This window comes from Geotrypetes seraphini, chromosome 15 (assembly GCF_902459505.1).
Source record: "Geotrypetes seraphini chromosome 15, aGeoSer1.1, whole genome shotgun sequence".
Taxonomy (NCBI): domain Eukaryota; kingdom Metazoa; phylum Chordata; class Amphibia; order Gymnophiona; family Dermophiidae; genus Geotrypetes; species Geotrypetes seraphini.
In genome coordinates, this window is record NC_047098.1 from 42,435,904 (window position 1) to 42,455,939 (window position 20,036).

A 20,036-nucleotide genomic window follows, 5' to 3' on the forward strand; every position below is an offset into this window, starting at 1 on the left:
TAGTCCATCCTTTCTGCAGTACTTGCTTTTTCCCCAGAACGCCGTCCAGTTGCGCACGAAGTCAAAGCCTTCTTCTTCGCAACATCGTCTCATCCAGGCGTTAATAGCTTGCAATTCCCCTTGTCTCTTTCCATCCGCTCTTGGTACTGGGAGGATCTCGGAGAAGGCCACCTTCACCTCCCTGATCTTCAGCTGTCTTCCAAGTGAGCGGAGCTGGCCCTTCATCTCTTCCCTGTCATACTTCCGTCCGCTCACATCATTTGTTCCCACGTGGATGAGCACAGCAGTATCCTCTCCCCCTGTGCTGTCTATGATCCTGGAGATCCTGTTGGCCACGTCCTTCACTCTTGCTCCAGGCAGACAGGTGACGACTCTGTCCTCTCTTCCTCCTGCGGTGTGGCTGTCCACGTGACGAATAATGGAGTCCCCTACGATGATCCCCATCTTCTTTATTTGGGGGTTTCTTGGGGGACGTAAGTCCACGTCTATGGTATAGGGCCAGTCCTTTTCCTCCAGTGCTACTCTTGAAATTGTTTTCGGCTCTTCAGATGGGGGGACGTCTTCCTGCATTCTCTCTCTTCCTCCTGGTGTGCGGATGTCTCCTACCTCATCTTCGGTTTTTTCTGTGTTTGCATGGGTGTCTTCTCTCCTCTCTTCCAGGCCTTCTTTCTGGGTATCCTGGGTACAGCTTTCCAGCCCTGGGATCTCTACGTGTTGCTGGTGGGCTTCCTCGATGAATCTTTCTAGTTCCACGATCCCTTCGCTGGTATCGGGCTCCCCTAGCAACTTCTCCTGCATGCAGTTTTCCTCCTTCCTGGCAAGGAGTTCTTCGAGTTCCATCACAGTTCCCTTCAGCAGCCGAACTTGCAGTTTCAGGCTGTCCAGCTACTCGCATCGGCTGCAAACGTATGCCCTAGTCCCCGAGGGGAGGTAGTCATACATACTGCAGCCGGTGCAGAAGACTGGAAAGCTCATCTTCTGGCTTCCGTGGGCGCTCATGTCTTGTTCTCCTTCTCAATTGTGTGTGTCCTGCCCTCCTGATAGCAGTCCTCCTCCTGTTGATCGTTGGTCTTGGTTGTGTTGGTGCTGTTGAGCTGTTTGAGAGTGCTTGTCTCGGTGTGTGCTGTGTGGCTAGGTAATAGTAAACAAAGGAACAATAACCGGAATGTAACTTACGTATTGGGGCTCCCTGTTAGTCGGCCCAGCTTCCTGGCTCCTTCTGCAGGCTCCTTTGCAAAGGCGCTCTTGCTAAGGCGAGCGCCTTTACCGCTCGCCTTCGCTGCGCGCCGAACGGCTGTGCGCCGTTGGCTCCCCTCCTGTTAAGGGGGAGTCCGGCGCTCTGCTGGTGACGCTGGCGGTGACGCGCTGGGGGTGGGCGGAGCTCCCTCACGCTCCCCCACGCTACCGCTCGTTGCCTGCCGCTGTGTCCTGCTTCTCCCTCTCTCGGCTTCTCCTCTCTCCCGCCGCTGTCTTCGCCGGGCCTGCTTCCTCCCGCACCGGCTGAAGATGAAGATTGAAGCGCCGCGCTCTCCTCCTGTTAAGGGGGAGTCTGGCGCTCTGCTGGTGACGCTGGCGGTGACGCGCTGGGGGTGGGCGGAGCTCCCTCACGCTCCCCCACGCTACCGCTCGCTGCCTGCCGCTGTGTCCTGCTTCTCCCTCTCTAGCCTGATGGGTTTTGGTATGCTGTGTACATCTTCTTCGGTAAATACAGATGCAAAAAATGTGTTCAGTTTGTCAGCGATTACTTTGTCCTCCTTTAGCGCTCCCTTCATTCCATGGTCATCCAACGGTCCCACCACTTCCTTTGCGGGTCGTTTCCCCTAAATATATCAAAAGAACGGCCTGAAGTTCTTCGCCTCCTTGGCTATTTTTTCCTCGTAGTCTCTTTTGGCCTCTTTTACCGCCTTATGGCACCTGAGTGGATGTTGTTTGTGCTTGTTCCAGTTTTCATCCGTTTTTGACCTTTTCTATTCCTTAAATGAAGTTTTCTTGTCTCTGATCGCTTCCTTCACCTCTACAGTGAGCCACGCCGGTTCTTTGTTCTTTTTCCTCTTGGATCCCTTGTTGATACGCGGTATATATAGATTTTGCGCCTTGGTGACTGTGTCCTTAAAAAGGGACCAAGCTTGCTCTAGCGTTTTTACAGTGCTTATCCTCTTCTTAATCTTCTTCCCTATCATGAGTCTCATCTCTTCGTAATTCCCTTTTCGGAAGTTCAGTGCCGTGGCTGTCGTTTTGGACCGATGTTTCTCCCCTGCGTCCAGATCAAAGCGGATCATATTGTGATCGCTGCTTCCCAGCATCCCTTCTACATCTTGTGCTGGTCCTCGCAGGCCATTTAGAATTAAGTCCAGAATTGCATTTCCTCTAGTATTTTCCTTGACAAGTTGTTCCAGGAAGCAATTGCCTACAGCATCCAAGAACTTGGTCTCTCTAATGCAGCCGGAGGTGCCTAGGTTCCAGTCTATTCCCGGATAGTTTAAATCACCCATGATAACTGTGTTGCCTCCCTTGCGGTTGCGTTTAATCTCGTCTGTCATTTCTCCATCAATTTCTTTGGACTGCCCTGGGGGTCGGTAGTAGATGCCGATCTTCGTTTCCAGGCCATTTGTTCTTGGAATTTTGACCCATAGAGACTAACTTATCCGTCAGTTGTGGCATGTTCTCTCCAGCAGATTCAATTTCCTCTTTGACATATATGGCAACGTCCCCACCTTTTTGAGCCACTCTGTCTCTGCGGTTGCAGCTCTACTCTCTAGAGGAGCGCAGGGAGAGGGGTGACATGATTGAGACATTTAAGTACGTCACGGGTCGTGTCGAGGTGGAAAACGACATATTCTTTCCTAAGGGACCTTCAGTCACAAGGGGGGCACCCGCTCAAACTCAGAGGAGGGAGATTTGGTGGTGACACCAGGAAGTATTTCTTTACAGAAAGGGTGGTGGATCACTGGAACAAACTACCGATGCAGGTGATCAAGGCCACTAGCGTGCTCGACTTTAAGAATAAATGGGACATCTACGTGGGATCTCTACGTGGGTCGAGAAGCACTCTGACTTAATGGGGTGGGACAGTAGAGTGGGCAGACTTGATGGGCTATAGCCCTTTTCTGCCGTCATCTTTCTATGTTTCTATATAGTTTGTATCCTGGTAGCACGGTGTCCCAGATGTTTTCCCCAGTCCACCATGTTTCCGTGATGCCTATGATGTTAACGTTATCTTTTTGTGCTATGGCTTCTAATTCACCTATCTTATTTGTAAGGCTCCTTGCATTTGTGTACATACACTTGAGTTTGCAGCTTTTTCCTTTCTTGCATTTCCTTCCCTTTTGTGTCCTTTTCAATCTCTCTTGCCTGTAATCCGGTGAGTCTTTCCCTCTATCTTCTTGCACAGTATCCTCTGGGTATACCAGTTCCCGAACCATCGACTCTCTCTCTCTGTCGACTGTCGGCTTTCCCCTTCTTCCTAGTTTAAAAACTTGTCTACTTCTCTCTTGATGTTGCTTGCAAGTAGCCTCGTTCCGTCTCTGCTGAGGTAGAGTCCATCCTTCCTGTAGAGCTTGCTCTTCCCCCAGAACGTTGTCCAGTTGCACACGAAGTGGAATCCTTCTTCCTCATACCAGCGCCGCATCCACGCGTTGACTGCTTGTAGCTCCATCTGCCTCTTCTCAATGGCCCTGGGTACCGGCAGGATCTCCGAGAATGCTATCCTCTGCGTTCTGGTCTTCAGCTTCCTTCCTAGCATCCGGAACTGGTCCTTCAGTACTTCCCTGCTGTGGTTCCTATTGCTCACATTGTTCGTCCCCACATGGATCACCACCGCCGTATCTTCTTCTTCCACACTGTTGAGGATCCTGTCGATGCGGCTCACTATGTCTTCTACCTTGGCTTCCGGTAGGCAGGTCACCAGCCGATCAAGTCTTCCTCCCGCTATGTGGCTGTCAACTTGTCTGATGATGCTCCTTGGAAGGCCATCCAATGCAAACCTGGAAGGCCTGAGGGGTCCATCCCTATTGAGGGGTTTTGAGGCAGATGGAGGTTTTAGCAAAAAAAAAAAGAAAAGACTGTTTAAAAACCAAAATGGCCACCGTTAGCAAAATCGCACCAAAAACGGCCCAGGGGAACGCCCCTGGAGTACAAAAAATGCAGGGAAAGGGTTTTAGAGCTGGGGGACCTTGTCTCTGGCTACAGAAACCTTCAAATTTCACTTTTGGAAACAACACCCCCACCCCCCCCAATTTTCCCAATAGGCTATATAAAAGTCTTACTTACTGTGCCATGTGCCTGCTTCAGCTTATGAGGGCAGCTGGTACAAATGAAGAGCTCTGCCTCACAGGTTCACAGGACAAACTTGGTCTTTGGGCTGCATATTGAACCGATGTCAGACAGTCTCAATCCCCAGAAAACCTCATTCTGTGAAGGGAGAGAGGACTACGCAGTCAGCCCACTATTAAGCCCGGTCAAGCCGGGGCAGAGCCAAACAGTCCGCGCTCCAGTTCCTGATAAATCAGGGATGGCCCTTGAACTCCAAAAAAATACAAAAGCAGGTTGAGCTCCCAAAAATATAAAAACAGGTTGGCTAGCTAGATGTTCTGAGGGCTGATCCTGCTAGCAGCAGACTTCTGCAATGTGAATCTGTGTCTTCTCCCAGACAGAGGTCCTAACAAGTGGGAACCTCTGAGCACTGAGCCTCCAACTGAACACTAAGAAAAAATACTCAAAAATAATAAAACCAAAAGCAGAAACCCTTCTAAGCAACTTGATTGCAGAAAAAAAAACAGAGCGCAGGAGTAGCTTCCTCTGAAGGAGGCAGAAGTCAAAGATGATTGACAGCATTTTGCAAGCAACTTGCAGGTTCAAATGCATAATCCTATGGGGTTCAGGACTACCAGACAGACTGCTTTAGAACTTAGTTTAGAGGAGTTTTTATAAGGTTTTCATCAACTGCTTTTACCACATTTTCAGGCAACAAATAGCAATGTTATGCACTTTTAACAGTTTTCCATAGATACCAGTCCAGGATTGACAAGGCTTTTGTTGTTATCATCATCTTATAGTGCAGGAAAGGAACTGCTCTCCCACAGTTCAGAGCAAATGTTTTTTGTTTTTAACTGTGATATTTCTTGTATTCTACTTCGAACCAAAGTGGAAGCTAAATAACCTGCCCACAACCAAATAAGCACTGAAATGCAACAAACTTTAACATTTTTAAAACGTGAAGAAAAAGACCTCAAACACCCGAACTACGGGTCACACCCCGAGTCACTAGGGTCATGGATATTATCACTGGTCTCAAAAAAACCCTTTTAATTTTATTGCTTAAATAAATTATTTTAAAATTTTCTTTATTTATTTTTCTTGATATTTAAACTGTGATAGTAAATGAAACAGAAGAAACACTTAGCTTAAGCACCCAACAGAGCCTGCTGTTTCATACATGGCTTCTTCAGGGGTTAGTGTTTCATTCATTTACATGGACAGTCAATAGATTAAAGACTGTTGTGTAGCAGCATTCAAGCTAACTTAAAAATACACACAACTAGAGCTATTTAAAAATCAAATACCTAAGGAGAAAAATCCTGCATGAAAACTAGAATACATTGGAACAGAAAGAAGACTTCTGCCTCAGGCAAGTAACAAAAACAGATGCTTGCTTCTTTGTGCTGCCAGCCAGACTTTAAAAAAAAACGATAGGCTGAGAACCCGACCCCCAGAAAGCCTCGCATGTCAATGGGGGAATAAATTATGCAGCTGGCATCTTCTCTGGTCCTCAGAGCCAACTCAAGGCCACACAGCCTGCCCTCAAGCCCTGGACAAAATCTGAGGTGAGCCTTGCTATGAGGGGAACAGTCCCCAAGTGGCCTCAACTGTTAGAACAGCTGGCTAGGCAGGTACCCCAAGATTAGAGAAGCCTGCTAGCACCAGACCTCTTTAACAAGAGTCTGTCTTTTAGCAGTCAAAAGCCATCCCAGGAGTACTGGAATCCTCTGCAGCACTGAAAGCCTCAAGACTCAGTAAAAAAAAAAAAAAAACAACAACCCAAAATTAAAAAAAAAAAAAAAATCAGAGAAGATCAGATACCTTCTGAACATACTTGAAAGGGAAAAACTGAGAGGCTATAGCACAGGCCACTGGGGAAGGAGTTGGAGCCAAAGAAAATGATTGATATCTTCTGCAAAAACATGCAGTTTGAGGGTAACTACCCAGCTGTTCAGTACCTCTACACTCATTGCACTGTAACGTTAGGTTCTTGAAATAACCCTTCACAAAATCTGCAAGCATCCTTTTGAAGAAAAAACTAGTACCGGTAATGTTTGGGAAGCTGGAGAAACACCAAAGATGAAAAATCACCTGTTACTGCAACTAACACTGGCATAGATGGTGTGCACTGTTGGGACAAAAGACAGCACAGAGACAGGTTGGTCAGCATTGCACATGTTTTTCACTTCACTCTAATGTCTGGTGGTCCCCTTGGGTAACTAGATTCTTTTGATCACTGTAGTCAGTATGAATCCTTAAAATAACTGACTAGATTAGAAACTGGTTGAGTGGAAGGCGACAGTGGTAAATGGAGTTCATTCTGAGAAAGAGATGCTATCAGTGGTGTGCCACAAGGATTAAGTCACATGGTCTGATTCTTTTTAACATTTTTGTAAGCAATATTATGGAAAGGTTGTCTGATAAGTTTTGCCTCTGCAGATGATACCAAAATATGCAATAGGGTCGATACCCCCGATGGTGTAGACAACTTGAGGAGGGTGGTGGATGTGTGGAACAGCTTCCCAATGCTGCTATTACTACTATTACCGTATATACTCAAATATAAACTGATCCGAATATAAACTGAGGTAACCTTTTCCCCCTCCCCACCAAAAAAGGAGGAAAAAAAGGCTGACTTGAATATAAACCCGGGGGGGGGGGGGGTTAATATTCAAGCACAGTGCCCTGCCTTGCCAGGCTCTGCACCCAGCCCCCATCTCTCCTTTGCCAGGCTCTGCATCCATTCCCCTCCCCTGCCGGTCTCTGTATCCAGGCCCCCCTCCTTCCTGCCCTGCCAGTTTCTGTACCTTGTTCCCCTCCCTCCTGATGCCCTACAGGCTTCCACCATGCCTACTGTTTGCTGTCTGTCCTGATGGTCCAGCAGTGGGCCAGGACAGATCCCTCTCATCTCCTGCCCCAATCAACTTTAACTTTTATCTCCCTCGCGCCCCCTCCACGTACCTGTTAAGTCCCTGGTGGTCCAGCGGTGAACTGCCGCAGGAGCGACCTTCTTTCGCGCCTGCCCATGCATAACCACTAGCTAATTGGCTGCTGCAAGTTCTCGCGGGACCCCCAAGAACTCCCGGCAACCAATTACCTAGCAGCTCCGCAAGGGCAAGAGCGAAGTAAGGTTGCTCCTGCCGTGGTTCACCGCTGGGCCTCCAGGGACTTAGGTACGCAGAGGGGGCAGGATGGAGATAATAGTTGTTTAAAGTCAGCCGGGGCAGGAGACAGAATGGATCCCTCCCGTCCCGGCCCACTGCTGGACCACCAAGGATTTAAAAGGTACGGGGGCAGGAGGGAGATAAAAATTGTTAAAGTTGGCTGGGGCAGGAGAGGGGAGGGATCGTTCCTGTCCCAGGCCTCCGCTGGACCCCCCAGGTCTTACCTTAGGCCTGGCAAAGACCTGCAACAGGTTCGGGAAGGGTGTGGGTCTGACCCCAAAATAAACAGAGACCCCCATTTTTGGACCATTTATTTGGCCCCAAAATCTCAGTTTATATTTGAGTATATATGGTAATTATTTCTAGAGTGCTACCAGACGTATGTAGTGCTATACAGAGTCATAAAGGAGACAGTCCCTGCTCGAATGAGCTCATAATCTAATCAATCAATCAAGATAGGCAAACAGGATGCCAGGGTAGGGGTTACAGCTATAAGGGATGGTTAAACTGCCGGCTAGGGTGGTGCGCAGGGATGATTAAACTGCTGGCTAGGCTAGGGTGGAGAGGAGTCTTCTACACAGGTGTCCTGATTTTTCAAGCAGCAGCTCTTTCTCAGCTTCAAAATGTTTCTAAAAATAATTGAGATAATCTCACCATCATTATAGTGACACTCAAGCAAAATGTTTGTACTCTTTTTAATCATGGTCAGGATCCAAGGACAAAGGCCACTTGGAATGAGTGTCGAAATTCTGGTTCTTTCTACTGCATTTCTGACCAGGTCTAAATCCTGACTCCGGAGACATTCTGATTCCTATATTTTTTGTAAAGAAAATAATTGAAAACAGTGCTGAACAAAACAAATATTTAGTAACAAACATTCATATAAGAGAATTTTGTTTCACAATTTGTTTAGCAGAATGAAAAGAGCAAAATCAGATTGCTGGAGAACCTGCTGCATGCAGGAAGGGTCACACATGCTCAGAAGTCTGAATTAAATGTTCTATGTTATGGGAGAGTAATTTTGTCCCTGCACCATCAGATGAGTGCCTGATTCAATCCTATGTATTGAAGGAAAATCCAGAGTTTAAATTATGTGCTGTGTGAAATAAATATTTTCTCTAACATGTTTTTTAAGCATACTATTAAGTAACTTCATGGCATACACCCTAGCCCAGGGGTGTCAAAGTCCCTCCTTGAGGGTCACAATCCAGTCAGGTTTTCAGGATTTCCCCAATGAATATGCATGAGATTTATTAGCATACAATGAAAGCAGTGTGTGCAAATAGATCTCATGCATATTCATTGTGGAAATCCTGAAAACCCAACTGGGTTGCAGTCGTCGAGGAGAGACTTTGACACCCCTGCCCTAGCCACTTTTTTCTGAAGTGTAAACAACCAATTTGCGATTAACCATGCCAACTCTCAATTTTATGAACCTCTATCAAATCTCCTTTCAGTCCTTTTCTCCAATCTGAAAAGCCTTAACCCTTTTAGTCTTTTCTCATACAGGAGTCATATCATCCCTTATCATTTTGGCCACCCTTCTCTGCACTTTTTCTATATTCTGCTATATCTTTTTTGAGATGCAATCACACCATGGAGAGATACAGAGGCATCATGATAGGATATTAAGAATTATTAGAAGAATTGGAGAAAAAGCAAACTATTTGCCTTTGTGGCTGCTGCTGCACACTCAGTGAAATATTTCAATACATCATCTACAATAGCATCTAGATCTTTTTTCTGGGTGATGACTCCTAATGTAAAAACTGACTGGACTGAATTGATTACTTGATATTCTGCTTATCACAAAGTATTAAAGCAGTGTATAATTAAAATGTAACAATATCTAAGACCAAAACAGTTGTAATATAAACCGACTACTCAGTCTTAACAATACTCAATATTAATTATTAAATTGCATAGTTTACATTATTCTTATACATGTGCTTCACTTTGCACTTGTCCATATTAAATTTCATCTGCTATTTGGATCCCTTATCTTCTAGTCTTGCAAAGTCCTCTTTTAATTTCCCACAATCTACTTGTGATTTATCATCTTTGAATAATTTTTATCACCTGCAAATTTGATCATCTCAGCCATTCCAATTTTGAGATCATTTTATAAATATGTTAAAAAGCAGCAGTTCCAGTACAGATTCCACCAGTCACCTTTCTCCATTAAGATAGCTTTATTGAAATGTATTTCAGTTTGTGATATGCTATCGGAAAACAGACTATGCAATCTCTTAATCTGTGCATTTTAGACACTATAGCAGCTTTCCCAAAATAATGCAAACACAAACCCATCAGTGTGATCAGTTTGTTCTTTAGCTGTGTGTCAAGCCGTGCAATCATCATTTCTACTGCATTCCTGATTTCTCGCACCCGTTCATCCTTTGTACTACGTACTGCCTCAGCATTTCTTTCCTAGGATAAACAGAATATAAAAGAGGCTGATATACTGAACTATCCTCTTGACATTTAACTCCACAGTCATCATTGCTTTAAAATATCAACCAATTTGATTTTTGTGTTAACAGGTATGAGGGGAGGGAAGGGAAGGAAAGGAACATGCGGCGGGGGGAGGGGGGTGTCAGAAAGGAGCAGGAGGGAGGCAGAGAGGATAGGGGCCCTACCAAGACCGCACTCAGAGCGGACCCATCCTCCCTTACTACACCACTGTCTAGATGGGAGGACATCAGAGATGTGGAAGAACAGTGATCAAAGCTGAAAGGACTATAAAAATGACAACAGATCTTTATGTAAGGAAAGGAAACCAATATGATTCTCCAAACAAGTGGCTGAGAAAATAAAGGCAAATGAAATAGCATTCAAGAAATACATAAGAATGCAAGAAGAACAAAGGTTTATTGAATAAAGTTCAAGGAAACAGAAAATTTGGTTAGCAAAAGCACAGGAGGAAGAAAAAATGACTAGAGACAAAGATAGGAAAAAAAGACTATCAGATATGCTGGGGAAAGGAGAAAAGCTAGAAATTGAATTGTTGGACTGAAAGATGCTGAGAACTGCTTTGTGGAGAATGATGGGAAAAAAAGTGAACATGTTAAATACTTCTGTATTTAAATTCCAGAACCACCGTGGTCAGATGCCAAGGGTATGTATGGGAATAAGTAGATGATCGCTCAAAGAAGAAAGTGTTTATGATCTGTTAAAAAAACTGAAAGTGGACAAAGCCATGGGGCCAGATGAGATACATCCCAGGATACTGAGCAAGATATTGGCATGTCCTCAAAGATTTATTTTAATAGATCTTTGGAGACAGGAGAGGTTCTATGAGAGTGGAGATGAGCGATATAGTCTCTTCACAAAAATAGGGACAGAGAACTGGGAAACTACAGGCCAAAAAGCCTCACTTCAGTGGCTAGAAACTTAATGGAGATGCTGCTGAAGGAAAGGATATTGAATATCCTTGAGTCCAATGGGTTACAAGATCTAAGACAACATGGTTTTACCAAAGGAAAATGGTGCCAAATGAATGTCTGATTTCTTTGATTGGGGTGAACTGGATCAAGGACACCTGCTAGATGTAGTCTATTCATATTTCAGTAAAGCCTCTGACAATGGTTACTCACATGAAACTCATAAATAAGCTGAGTGGGCTGAAATTAAGACCCCCAAATGGTGAACTGGATTGGAAACTGGTTGGCTGACAGAAGTGAGAGAGTGGTGATAAATGGAATTTGTTTGTTTGTTTTGTTTAATAATCTTTATTCATTTTCTTTTGTTACAACAAGTGTTTCAAATATACTTATTAGAAATTTAAACATGTACACTTGATAAACACACTTATTATTATCAAGTTTAACATTTTTTAGAAAATTGATTTTATACAAAATTTATAATATTATGCAGTAATTCTAAATTTTTATCATTTCTTTTAAATGTATTAATCCCCCTTCCCTCCCTCCCGTTCAATCAATAATATTTAAAAACAACTTTATTGTAAATTCATTCAACATTGATATAGTGTGTAAAAACCAAAAATAAAATCCCACCCCATTCCCTTCTAATCAAATTTTTATCTTGGGAAAAGTTAATCATTCATTACAAAAATCTGTTAATGGTCTCCATATCTTTTGAAATTTATTAATATATCCTTTTTGTGTTGCTATGGTAAGTTCCATTTTATATATATGACAAACAGAATTCCACCAGAAAGTGTAATTTAATCTGTCATGTCTTTTCCAATTAAATGTAATTTGTTGTATTGCTATTCCAGTTAAAATAAACAATAGTTTGTTATTATTTGATGATATTTGACTTTTTTTTCTCATTGTTGTTCCAAATAATATAGTATCATATGTCAATGCTATTGGGTTTTCTAACATCCTATTAATTTGAGGCCAAATTGATTTCCAGAATTTTAAGATGAGTGGACAAAAGAATAAAAGATGGTCTAATGTCCCAATTTCAACATGACAGTGCCAGCATCTATTAGATTTAGAGCTATCAATTCTATGTAAACGTGTAGGGGTCCATAAAGCTCTATGTAAAAGAAAAAACCAAGTTTGTCTCATAGATGCTGACACTGTACATTTTAACCTCCAAGACCAAAGTCGTGGCCATTGAGATGCACTAATTTGGTGCTTTATCTCAATGCTCCAAATGTCTCTAAGACCATTTTTTGGTTTTTTATTTATATATCCGGATATTAATTTATACCACTGTGCGGCTTCATGTCCTATTGAGTTTATCTGGAAACACAAGAATTCCAAGCTGTGATAATTAGTAAGATTTTTCCATTCAGGGAACCCTACCTGAATGGATTGCTTCAATTGCAACCATCTAAAATATTGTGTTTTATTAAGATCAAATTTATGTTGCAATTGTGAAAACTCCAGCATTTTACCATTTTTTATTATGTCGTCTAGAATACGAATACCTGCTGTCATCCAGTTTTTCCAGATTATTTTGAAACCGCCTATTTTGATCTTGGGGTTTAACCAAATTGTTTGAGTTGTTGATTTACTAATTGGAATAGGAGTTAGATTACTTATATATCTTAAAGTTTTCCATGTATCCATGAATATTTTATGTTCTTTGTATAGCCTTGGCATTTTGATACTAACTACATGACTAAGACGTAATGGAAACATAAGTCTCCATTCTAGCCAAAACCAATCTGGGATATTTACAGTGGGCTCTGGGAGGATCCAATACATACCTTGACGTAAAATATAGGCTTGATGATACCTATAGAAGTTGGGAAAATTTACCCCTCCCTCCGCAATTGGTCTTTGTAGTGACACTAAAGCAACTCTGGGATTTTTCCCAAGCCAAATAAACTTTGTCAATATTTTATTTAATTTTTTATAAAAAGAATTTTGGAAGAAAACTGGTATCATTCCCATTTGGTAACAGACTACAGGTAATATCATCATTTTAACAGTTTGTATTCTTCCCCACCAAGATAAGTGTAAAGGGTTCCATTGCTCACACATCTCTGTTACTTTTTGTAATAAATTTTTTTCATTAATTTTCATTGTGTCATCTAAATTTTTTGTAATCCAAATTCCTAGATATTTAATAGCATCTTCTTTCCAAACAAAAGAGAATGATTTAAATAAACCTTTTGTGCAATGTATATTTAATGGGAGTACTTCTGATTTGTTCCAATTTATCTTATATCCTGAAAATTTACCAAATTTTTCAATCAGTTCAAGTAAATGTGGAATGGTAGATTCTGGGTTCCTCAAATATAATAATAAGTCGTCAGCATAAGCCGATATTTTATATTCTTTATCTGAATGAGGTATACCTTGTATCTCCCCTGCTTGTTGGATTGCTAATATTAAGGGTTCTAAAACAATATCAAACAGCAAAGGAGATAAAGGACATCCTTGTCTAACTCCTCTTTGTAGATTAAATTTTTCTGAAAACGTATTATTGATGTATAATCTAGCAGAAGGGGAGTTATATAGTGTTTGTATCATTTGTGTGAATCCAGGACCTATTCCAAACCAATTCAATGTCTGATACATAAATGTCCATTCTATTCTATCAAAAGCCTTTTCTGCATCTAAAGAAATAGCAAAGGTAGGTTCGTTCATTTTCTTTGTTAAGTATAACATATGGAAAGCTAATCTAGTATTATGAGATGAATGTCTTTGAGCAACAAATCCTGTTTGAGACATACTTATAATATGGGGAAGAGCTTTAGCTAATCTTAATGCAAGTATTTTTGCTAATAATTTTCCATCTACATTTATTAAAGAAATAGGTCTGTAGTCTGATACCAAAGTGGGATCTTTATTTGGCTTTGGTAAAACTATTGTTAATGATTCTGCCATAGTGCCTTTAGTACAACCTTGATTTAGTTGATATTGAAAAAGATTTAATAAATAGGGTAATAAAAAATTTTGAAAATGTTTATAAAATTCCACTGTATAACCATCACCACCTGGAGCGGATCCAACTCTAAGGGATTTCAAAGCTGTTCCTAATTCTTTTAGTGATATTTGTTCTTCTAAACTTCGTTTTATATGTTCAGGAACCTTTGGACCCTTTAATAATTTCAAGAATTCTAAACCTTCTTTTTCTTTATTTAAATAAGTCTCGGAAGAATAAAGAGATTTATAAAATTTTAGGAATTGTTTTAAGATTGGTTCAATTTTTGTTAATGTATCACCTTTTTCATCTTTTATAGCAATTATTTTTGTTTTCTTTTTTTTCGCTTTTAGGTAATTTGCTAGTATTCTTCCCGACTTATTTGAGTTCCCATAATACAGTGCCTGCTGAGAAAACAAATCTTTTCTTATCATTTTTGATGATATTTCATTGTATTTACCTTTAAGTTTTAATAGTTCTTGTTGTGTGGAATAATTCCATTTTTCTACAAGTTTTAATTCTAAATTTTTTATTTCTTTTTCTAAGTTAATATATTGTTTTTTATTTTGTTTATTAAGATAAGCCGAATATGAAATAATTTGTCCTCTTATTGATGCTTTAAATGCATCCCATAATATTTCTCTAGAAATCTCATCTTTATCATTTATTTGAAAAAATTCTTTCATTTTTATTTGAAAATTTTCACAGAATTTTGGATCAGCAAGCAATGTATTATCAAACCTCCATATTGGTCTATTTGTATTATGATCTGTGTTTTTAATTTCAATCCATACCCCACCATGATCAGATAAAATTATTGGATCAATGGCAGCTTTTGTTACTTGATGTGCTAGATGTTTTGATATAAAAATATAATCTATTCTTGAAAAAGAATTGTGAACATGAGAACAAAATGAAAATTCCCGTCCTTTAAAATGAAGTATACGCCAAATATCTATTAAATCACAAGTTTGTATTAAATTATCTAGGCCCATTGATTTTATATATCTACTTGGGTTTTTATCCAATATAGGATCCATAACAGCATTGAAATCCCCCGCTACTATTAGATTTGAAGTAGCCAGTGGTAAGATCAATTGTTGAAGAGTTTTGAAAAATTCATTTTGGTTCGAATTAGGGGCGTATATATTAATCATCGTCATGGTAGTATTTCCCATATTCATTTCCACAATTATCCATCTTCCATTAATGTCTGTTGCCTTTAATTTGAATGTAGCATTACATTTTTTATTTACTAGAATAGCAACACCTGCTTTTTTCTTTGTAGCTGGTGAGAAAAAACAATGTTTGACCCATCCTCCTTGTAGTTTACTAGATTCAATATTTGAGAGGTGGGTCTCTTGTATAAAGCATATATCCGCCTCTTGCCTTTTTAAAAATAATAGTGCTTTTTTCTTTTTTATCATATGATTTAGACCATTAACGTTTAAGGATATTATTTTAAGATCCATTTATGTATTTTTGATATATTTTCTTTAAAATTATATGAATTGTTTTCTTAAAATTTTTTTTTTTCCCCAATATTTAAAATATTTTTTAGAATAACTCTTTTTTTTTCTTTACTCCATTTTCTATTGTTTCCCCATTTTCCCTTCCCTCCCTTCCCTCCCCTCCCTTCCCATTTTAATATGACCACTTGGATACGTATATTGAGGTTAGGTGTATATAACTCCTACAAGCTATTTCAATGTATAACTATATTTACTACCATTTTTATTTATTTATTAAATTTTCCCTTTTATAGATGTTTTAATTTTATTCTATTTTAAGTTTAAATGGTATTAAAAATTGTTTTCTTATTTTAAATATTATGTATGAATTATTTTTATTTTATTTTATTTCTTTATTTTTTAAGGAATTATTGCATATGACATCAATGCCAATCTCAAGTTCAATCAGATATAAGTTCAAAGTGATAATTAATTATAATTGAAATATTATGTCTTATATTTTTAAGGCTTAGGTATATGTTTAAAGACATTCATAAAGGATTAGTATATATTTCCCCAGTCCGTTTAGAATGTTTTTGCATTTTAAATTATAATTATATGTTCTTCTAATTCTTTTCAATTAAAGTTGAAAGTTCCGCCTTTATATCGAACTCTATATTTGTGTTTCATATTAAATCTCTATGTTTTATTAAATTAAATATAAATTTAAATATTAATACATATATAGCATTCGATAATAAGTTCTTGTTTAAGATGTCATTGGCTGTTCATGTTGATCGAGGAAATCTTGAAGTTTTGTAGGATCTGAAAAGTTTTGAGTTTTGTTGGCTATGGTGATTTTCATTACTGCTGGATAAAGAAGGCCGAATCTTGCCCCTAGAGCTCGTAGTTGGGGTCTCATGTCTAGGAATTGTTTTCTTCGTGATGCAGTTTCTTTTGCAAAGTCAGGGACAATGTGGATTCTTGCATCCTGACATTTGAGGTTTTTATTTTCTTTTGCAAGTTGGCAGATTTCTACTGCTTGTTGGTGTCTCAAAAGTTTAAATATTAATGTTCTTGGTCTTGATTGAAGATTTTTATTCTGTGTTGGAATTCTGTGTGCTCTTTCTATTTCTAATGGAGCTTTGAATTTTAAAGGTAGTATTTTAGGTAGAAATTGTTCCAGGAATGTTATAGGGTCATTTTTTTCTACCCCTTCTGGAATCCCGATGATCCTTAAATTATTTCTTCTTTCTCTATTTCGGCTATCTTCCAAGTCTCTTTTAATTTCTTCAACTTCTTTCCATATTATTTTAGATTTTCTCATGTCTGTATTCAGTTGTTCTGTATTGTTTTCTAGGTCATTTATTTTATCTTCAACTATATCCACTCTTTTGGTGAGTAGTGCGGCATCTTCAATTGCTTTTTTTAGTTTTTTATTGCTGTCTAATACTATTTCTTTAATTTGTCTCAATTCTTCCATGACGTCGGGGCTTTCATCTGATGGCAATGGAACTTTTGAGGGTGTGTTATTTGGCTCTGGTTTTGATCTTTTATTGCTGCTACCAATACCTGAACCACTTGCTTCTGAATCACATTTGTTTTGTTTTTTAGATGTCATCTTCTGTTATTTTTCTCTTCTCTTTATCTTTGCTTTTCTTCACTGTCTCTTTGTATCAGTTTCAATATTTTGTCTCTTATCTCTTTTCTTTTGAATCTTCAATTTATGTTTTTACTATTTGCTATATCAAAAAATTTTTTTGTCCCAATCTTATATTTAGATCAGATTTAAAAATTTTTATAATATTCTTAGAGCAACTGTGAGTTATTTGACTCAAGTTCTATTGCTGTGAATACAAAAATTTTTGGTAGTCCTTCTCTTTGTTCTTTACCTTCAAGCCTTATCTCAGCCTCTATGAAGGCTTTAATATTCAAATTAGCAGTCTTTCTTTCCTTAGATTTTTAGATATAGCTGTTCAATCTTTTTACAGATTTATTTTAATAAATCCATTAGTCATTTTTTGTTGATACTTTTCTTCAGCGCTAAAAATCAGTATTTTTTTTTCCTCTCCTTTTATTAGCCCAATCGCAGCTCTTATCAAGGAGAACAATATTCCATCCAGTATATTTTTAGTATTTTTGATGTAAATTTTCAGTTTTCAGCGTTTCTTAATTATCTCGATGTTACTTTTCTTCAAGTATTTTTTTTTTTTTTGCTCTCCTCTTATAAGCCCAATCGCAGCTTCTATTGAGGAGAGCACTATTTCATTCAGTATATTTTCTTTTTTACTGATGTATATATTTTTCAGTTTTCTGCACCTCTCATTTCTTAAGGTAAAAAAAAAACCGTTAAACCTTTATTCTGCCCAAGCGTTGAAAAAAAAACCGACAATCTCCTATATCATAGGTTTCTTTCAATTTCAACAGTGGAGATCAGTATCTATATTATATTTATATTATATTATTTCAACCGCCGTTTTCCTCGTAAAATTGGCAGCAAGGCTCCTGTTCAAAGCTGCCTGCTGAGGAAATAATAAAACCGTTGCTAAGTAGGTTTTCACAGGATACTTCGCTTTATCTCTGGCAGATAAAACAGCCAATCTCTATAGTATGTCAGGAAGCAGCTATCCTACATATTAGTTAAAGAGGAAGATTTTATCTTTAAATAGCTCACCGGCAGTTTTCAAGTTCCGTTAATCTCCAGCCTTTTACATCTTTCTTCTCAGATATAAAAACGGGACTTTTACTTCCACTTTTTTATATTTAAAACGTTTCTACGTCTCAGTTAATGAGTTAGATTTTAAGTTCTCTCTCTCAAGTTTGTAGGAAATTATTTTTTTTTGTAGTAATTTCTGTTAAATATGCTTGTTTATACGGAGCTTCTCCTTCACCCGACCGTCATCATCCGCGTCCAAGCCACGCCCCCAATGGAATTTGTTTGGAAAACATAAAATAAAGGCCAAATGGTCCATCTAATCTGCCCATAATGGCCCATCTAGTAGGTAATGGAATACTTCAGATTAGTACTGGGGCCAATTCTATTCAATATATTTATTAGCAATATTTCTGAAGGGTTGGAAAGAGTTTGCCTTTTTGTGGATAATACAAAAATTTGAGCGATCATGAGAAAGAACATACAAAAATTAGGTCTAATGTCTGGCATTTAAAATTGAATACAAAGAAGCGCCAAGTAAGGCATTTGGTGATGAGACATGGGGGTTGACAGAATGTGTGTTGGCTACATATGGAACTCATATGCTCATTTATCTTGGATGGTAGAAAATTAAAGAAGAAAATAAAAATCAAGTTGAATAGAGATCAATACTCTACAAGCAGTCAAACTTTGCAGGGAGCTGAGCTATGGCAGTATAAACCAGAAAAAAAAATGAACAGAGTGGGGATAAGTCAACTTTCTGCTATCATCAGCTGATCTGGTTCTAAAAACAGACTTTTGTCTTCTTACCACTTCCTGCACCAGACTGATGAGTTCCATAAGCCGTCGCCGAAGTTTAGCTACCTCTTCATTTACTTTTGTGACATGCTGTTCATAAATTTCAGCCAGAGGTTTAAAGGTATGTCCCCCATGCTAAAAGACAGAACGGAACATTACACAACAGCTCAAAAAAGTGTAAAAATGAGTAAGCACAATATTTGGAAGGCCAGCAAACAAATTGAATCATTAATTGCTTTACAATTCATATATACCGTAGTATTGTGAACTTAACTATATACAGTAATACAAATGTCTGGTTGTTTATCTTTTGTTTATTCTGTTTTAAATATGATATTTCTTATATTCTTGTGTTCTGCATTGAAATTGTATGTCAAGTAGAATATAAATAAGCAAATAAAAAAGAACACACACCTAGAGTTATTTAAAAATCAAATACTAAGAAAAGACTGTGTATAAACTGGAATGCTCTGCTGGTAGAATTAGGCTTGTCAGGAAAATACTTGATATCTTAAAAATTCAAGGGCCTCTTTTACTAAGCCCGATAGCATGGGCCGACGCAGTAAATGCTCTAATGTCCATAGGGACTGGATGGGCATCAAAGCATTTGTTGCACGGCACTTGCTAGCGCTGCCTTTGAAAAGGGGGCCTAAGTCTTAGTTACTGTATTTTTTAATTTAAAACTACAGTACCTACTTTTTTTTTATTCCATGAATATAAGTAGCATTTTTGTTTCTCTTTAGATCATTATTTTAGTTATACTGTATTTCAATGAGCAAAGTTTTAATGAGCAATTTTTAAATTTGTCTTAATTCTGTCTATAATACTTTTGCAACACTACAGTTTTATTTCAGAGTGAACCTGCCTGGGTATTACGCAAAAGAGAGAACAAACTAGAAGATCTCACTTAGGGGAACTTCTTCATCAGATATATATATAGTAACTGCTTCAAAATAAAACACCCTGGATCTCAGGAATTTCTCTGAATTGCTTTGATATAAAAATTCTGAGATGCAGGTCATTACAATTTTCTCAGATATCAGGAAACTTTTGGCTCACCATTCCTCCCCAAAGCGCACACTGATGGCAGATGCATTTCTTACATGTCCAACAGAATACACTGAGCTTTTCAAGATGGTTTTCACATCTAAAATAGGAAAGGAAAGTTTAATGCAGTTATAGCAATTAAGTTTTCTCTGATGTTCAAGACCTGCTCACAATAACTTGGCTGAGGTTGGCAAGAATCCTGTCTGTAGCGTTTTACTGAATACCGTAACTGGCCTGGGGATCAGGCTATGACAGAAAAGTTTGTAAAAAAAACCAACCCAAAACAACTTTGCCATGTAACCATCTAGACCCGAC

General features: G+C 38.9%; 1 protein-coding gene across 9 annotated transcripts in view; it reads right to left on the reverse strand.

The window, feature by feature from the left end:
* The window catches only part of TRIM37 (tripartite motif containing 37), a 290,609-nt gene that overhangs the window by 211,428 nt on the left and 59,145 nt on the right, over positions 1-20,036 (reverse strand). For all 9 annotated transcript variants that reach the window (XM_033921675.1, XM_033921674.1, XM_033921671.1 and 6 more), the window contains 3 exons: positions 19,734-19,821; positions 18,687-18,809; positions 9,728-9,851 (listed from right to left, as the gene is read on the reverse strand). In XM_033921675.1, coding sequence (XP_033777566.1) covers positions 9,728-9,851; positions 18,687-18,809; positions 19,734-19,821 — 335 coding nt within the window. The remainder of the gene's footprint in view (positions 1-9,727; positions 9,852-18,686; positions 18,810-19,733; positions 19,822-20,036) is intronic.